At 39.3% G+C, this 5812-nt stretch overlaps 1 protein-coding gene across 2 annotated transcripts in view; it reads right to left on the bottom strand.

The window, feature by feature from the left end:
* Nucleotides 1-512: 512 nt before the first annotated feature.
* PLCL1 (phospholipase C like 1 (inactive)) overlaps nucleotides 513-5812 on the bottom strand; it is a 199176-nt gene continuing 193876 nt past the window's right edge. The window contains exon 5 of one of the 2 annotated variants that reach the window (XM_025191065.1): nucleotides 513-4083. In XM_025191065.1, coding sequence (XP_025046850.1) covers nucleotides 3901-4083 — 183 coding nt within the window. In that variant the 3' untranslated portion in view covers nucleotides 513-3900. The remainder of the gene's footprint in view (nucleotides 4084-5812) is intronic. The other variant, XM_006034945.3, reaches the window with a different exon arrangement.

Below are 5812 nucleotides of genomic sequence, written 5' to 3'. Positions count from 1 at the left end.
AACTGTCATAAATCTGAATAGCGAACTGAACAATTCCTCCAGTTCACCTCCCTGCCCACAACCCTATCATTTGACCTCTGTTCCAACATATTCACACCTGCTTTCCCAGTACCAGAGATCTCATGAGAAAAGAGGTATAACCAATTGTAGACTAGGTTGGAAGATATACACATATTCATTCCCTTAAAGGTGGTCCTCCCCATCATCCTTATTTTCCATGTATCCTAAGATACTAAAAGCAAAAACTCTAAGACTGGTGTATGAAACTATGATGTCACCTTTAGCTCCCAAGTCCATATTCATTGTGTTTAGATGAGTTTTTATTCTCTGCTATTGCTCTTTTCCTCCTAGGCACCTAATTATACAATAAATAAATGTGAGATATAGTAAGGCAAGTTAATTCCTACTGTAGGATCTTGCAATGCGCATGTTGCACATTTCTGTAGCAGTTATAGCTGACACCACAATACAATCAACTGATCCTAAAACAAGTAGTAGGGATGGGAGAGATCTCATCTATAACCTTTGTCTTCCTGTGTTTCATGAAACCTTTTTTTTTAATCAGTCACTTGTGTGATGCTGTTTTTTATTGCTATGGGAATGGGAATGATTCCAGAGAGGCTGTGACCTAACATTTTAGTCTGAAGAGACAGAAGGAAGAGACTGGTTATTATACAGGAAAGCTCTTTCTGTGCATGCAATTATCTGATAGCTATCTATTTTGGGAAATGGGACTAAACAGGAGAGATATGTAAGGATCTGAGATTGAACTGACAGGCATTCATATTTCGAAGCTTGTAAAATATATAAAAAATGCATAACATCTGTGGAAAATAATATAGAAAAAGGTAGCAAGACAGTGTGACGGTTTAATCAATGTTATGCTAACCCTGTGATGCCGGTAAATGTCAGCTTGCATTGCCTAAACAAGTAGTGCATGAAGCTAGGTAAAAATTATTATGATTTAGAAAAGACAACAGCTGCAGCTTGGGCACCAAAATGCGCTAGTTGAGGTGCCGGAATATGTACAGGCTCCACACACTCTGGACTTAACACAGTAACCAGAACCAACTGTACTTATTAATAAGTTAGAATAACAGAGAACATTAAATATCCAAAGTATCCCACAGTTGTTTCCTAATCTTTTCAGCATCCCTGTGAGGAAAAGAAAAGACAAATTATCTTTATATAGCAAGTAGGAAAACTAACACCAAAAAAATGTTAAGTACCCTGAAGCACATGAATTAACAGTACAGCTGGAACAAGAATCTTTATACACCAATTCCTAGTCACATGCCTAATCCAATACAGCAGTATTTCCCAAGCTCTGATCCAATGATCACTGGCCAGGGCAGTGGTACTAACTCCCCTTCTTATTTCCAGCTGCCAGCGCACATTAAAGGCAGCTGAAAATAGAAGTAATCCTCTCCTACTTTTCCACAGAAGCAATTACTGGAGATGCCACCTGGAAATATAAATTGGAGACTAGCCAGTCCACATCAGTGTGTGCAACTGCAATTCATCTTTCTGTTAAAATGCTGTCTACAGAATAAAGCCCCTGCCCTAGGGCCATGCTGTCTCCCATGTATTGTTGCTTATAAGGATGAATGTGATCCTTCTACTCATGTTCAGCCACATGAAGCAGATGGGAGAAGAGCGTGAGTAGGCCTGGGGATAACTGTTTGCTATGAAAGTCCTTTCCCCATAAGGAAGGGACCACAAAGGCTCCCCACAACTACTAACCTGCAGTAGCTTCAGCTAAGAAAATCCCTAGTTGATGTATCCTAAGGGGACAGAAAGGACAACTTCAGCTGTGTTAGGATTTTCACTCTGATTTGCAATACAGTTTGTGTGTACTGAAACAACTCTGAGAAATCAGTATATTTGTACTTTGAAATCTCTTGCCAGGCAATTTTCTGTTCCCACATAATGTGCATGTAGAGTTTTATACTGTTGTTTTTTGCAGCTGTAACATATAAGCCCTTATCTATATACCACTGTTATCTCCCCATTCAATTTATAGAATCAGAGAGGGAAGAAAAACTGAAAGATGTTCTTCATAGTAGTTACTTTCCGGATAAAGGAATGTTCTTCTCAAGGGAAAAAATTTGGATCATGTTCATGTTTAAACAAAAAAAATCAGCGACCTATATCACTGCTTAACACAGAACACCAGAGTTCTAGGAAAGAACAGTTACCTGCCCCACTAGCGTGGATAGCAAGTGTAAATGTAATGACTTTTAAGGCAACTGAGTTATATCCTTTTGAATATGGAATTGTGACAGAAGAGAACCTTTTTCCTATACCCAAAGTTGTCGGTGTTTGCCTTTCCTGTACAAGCATTTTAAAAACATGGATCAAAGTTGTTTCATAGCTTTACTCTCTCAGTAATGTGCAACGTGAACATAATAGTGTCATTAAGAAGTAAAAAATAACTTAACACAGTAGCTATATAAGATTTCAGATGGTCAAACTTTCAACAATTACCTTTTGTTAAGTTCAGAAAATTAGCATATTTGTTAATCAAATTAATTTTAAAAAGTAGCTTTTCAAAATAAAAGCAATGCTTTAAATAAATAGAGTCTTTCATAACTGTAGAACACTTAGTTCTGTCAGAGGTAACACAACTACTACACTCAAGCACAGCACTTAAAAGATTGAAATGAGCATCATGAGAATAAAAGAGCTGAACCTGATAAGGATGATGGGGTGAGGATTCATTGCCTTGTTGTCCTGCATTGCCTGTGCAAAATAACATAATGGCATAATCTAATTTCCAAAATTATTATAAGGATTTGATGCGTGTTGTGAACATTTAAAACTACTGCACAAGAATACTGGTATTCTTTTTTTTTCCAAGCTATTTCTCTAGCTATATCTTTAGCAATTCTGTAGTTTTACTCTGAATTTCCAGGACAGCATGCTTCTTAAAAATGGGAAAAAAGGTCAAAGCCTGCTTGCTTTACTCACCTGACTTAAATGGGATTACTAAGACAAGCAAAAATTGACCCGTTTTCTAAACTTCATGTGAAGCTCGCTCAGTTTATGAAGTCTATATTACTTTCCTTCATATACTGCCACTGATGAGCACTTCAAAATTACTGAAGATCACCTTCGTATTGTATTATCATAATCACAACCATCACTTCATATAAGAGGCCTGAATAGCTGTGTTTATTACTACGTAAGATAAATGCACTTCAGCTAAGGTTGTAGCTTTTCTGCAGAGTTAAAATGTAGCAACGACCTTCTTGAATGAAAGGACTTAGCTATTTCTTATATTTGCTGGATGTATGCCAAAGAGCGACTAACTAAAATTCACTGAACTGTCCATCTGAAATCTAATTATGATCTATCCAGAAACTGTTTAATATTTCATTTACTTATTTTAATTGTTCATTAAAATTAAGCTGAGAGTTTATAGCAACCCATTTTTTCTACCCTCACAAAAATGGTTGTTGGTGAATTCTGGTTTTTTTAGTTTAAACAGCACAACATATTAGAAGTTGTAAATTAAAAGACAAAAACAGGAGAGGAAAATGAAGCATAAAACTGGTACACATTCTCCCTATTTGTTTTGATCTTCAGAATTAATGTATGTTCAAAGATGACAAAAGAATACATTCATAAACAGATAATGTCACTCATGAAGGATGTTTTCTAAGATTCCACATGTGCTGACACGCACGCACGCACGCAGGCAGCTCAAATTTATTAGAAATTCAACTACTAAAAGAGTTTAACTTAGATAAATTAACTGCATTAAAATACTGACATTGTGAGGATTTTAATACTTCTAACACCCTGCAAGAGGGCATTACTGTGTGATTTTTTAAATACTTTAAAAAAATAGTTTAGAGTTATTGAAATATATGACAAATATGACAACGCTGCTTTCTCTCACAGCCTCCCATTCTCATCTCCAGTATCCTTCTCCTGTATTGCCTCAAGGGATCGTTTTGATTTTGGATCCATGTTCCCACTTCCAGTTTTGCTCAGTCCACATGACAAGCATGCCAGCTGGATCTGTTTCATGTTCTCAATGGCTTCATTCTTGGCATTTTTCAGCAGATCGCCTTGTCCCTAAGAGCATACATAAATACATGAAAAAGAAAGTCATTAATAATATAGATCATTAAGAATTTAAAGTGAGGCTGACATTCTCACTGTTTTGTTAAAATTATCTTTTATAATGAAACAAGGTCTACATTCAGTCAGTCCTGTTTCAAATCCCCTCAGGGTCTTCCTATTAATTTCAGCACAGACAGAAAAGAGTGAAATCATCTGGCAGGTTTTAAAAAGCACTACACCCTTTGCTAACATAAAAGGCAGCCCAAATAGTCATAACAGATGGGGTACAGTGGATTGGGCTTTCAGATTCAGATTTCCGTGTCTTATATAATAATTGGTCAATACATTTATGCCTTTTCTAAATAGTTCATTGTTCTAAGGATTATGCCTCCATCTGGCTGCTGATGCTGTGTTAAAGTGAAGTCTTTGGGTGCAGAACCCAGGGACCAATCAAAACACAATAGCAGTTTATTAAGCTAATCCCAAGCCACCACCGTCATAATCAGAGGAAATAATCAAAGTAAATAATCAAGTCATTTTAATAAAAAAGGATCTAGGCATCCTCTGAAACAGAAGACAAGTCAGTAAGTTATAGATATGCTTGGTAGGATTTGATTTTTATTGGTAAATGTTGATAAATGTCAATTTCACCAAAGGGGGGTGGGGACCTGAGGCTGTGAGCTGCAGAAGCAGTGAGGAGTGGGGAGGAGGAGGGAAGAGGGGAAGGGGGAAACTGGGGCAGCCTGAGGCTGTGGAGGAAGGGACAGGCACAATGGGAGGTAAGTGGCGGGGGCGGGGCAGGGGACAGGCAGCAAGAGGCAAGCTTCCTGCCCCCCTCACTGCCTGCCCCACTGCCTCCACACTGACTGCCCTCTACCACCTGCCCCCCCCCCACTCCCTCCCCCCCTGCCTCCACACTGTCTGCCCTCTACCCCCTGCCCCCAATGCCTGTCCCATTATGCCCCCCCACCTGCCCTATCACATGCCCCCCAACCACCTCCTCCATTCCCTGCCCCATTACTGCCCCCCTCATCACCTCTTCCCCCACCACCTGCAGTGGGGGTGGGGAGGGGGAAATGAATTTAAGATGATCCTCCAATAATTAGATTCCATACCTGGAAAATGATAATAAATTTATAAATTTTCCATATGTAGAATCTAATTAATGGGGGGTCATCTTAATTTCACAGTCATCTTATATTCAGGTAAATATGGTAATAGGTTTCTTTCATACCACATCAAAACGTTGTAAAGACAAAATGCCCATCATATTCTGCCAGTCTACCTTTCAGTTAATAGAGAACATGCTGATATACAAATATAAATTTTCTATGGCATTCTTTGTCACAAAAATACAATTATGAACTGTTAGCATTTTTGGAAACATCAAAGTGTTTGATGTTTTGGAAGTGCGCAGCCCCACTAGGAGTAATGCCTGCTGGGCCTGGTCCTAGCCACGGGGGATGACCTGGTGAGGGGACTGCAAGTCCTTGACCACCTGGGCAATAGCGATCATCACCTGCTGGAATTCACTATCCAACGCAGGGCATCAAGGGCTTACACCAAAGCTAAAGCCCTTGACTTCAGAAGGGCCAACTTCAATGAGCTTAGGAGACTAGTGGGGGAAGCACTGAGGGCCCAGAAGGTAGAGGAGATGGGAGTCCACAAGGGATGGTTGTACCTTAAGGGTGCAATCCTCCAGGGCCAAAGGGTAAGTCCCTGAGAGAAGCAAGGGGGGAAA

The sequence above is a fragment of the Alligator sinensis genome, unplaced genomic scaffold, assembly GCF_000455745.1.
Source record: "Alligator sinensis unplaced genomic scaffold, ASM45574v1 scaffold258_1, whole genome shotgun sequence".
NCBI lineage: Eukaryota > Metazoa > Chordata > Crocodylia > Alligatoridae > Alligator > Alligator sinensis.
The sequence above is the reverse complement of the archived record's forward strand: the minus strand, read 5'-3'. Positions and strand labels throughout refer to the sequence as shown.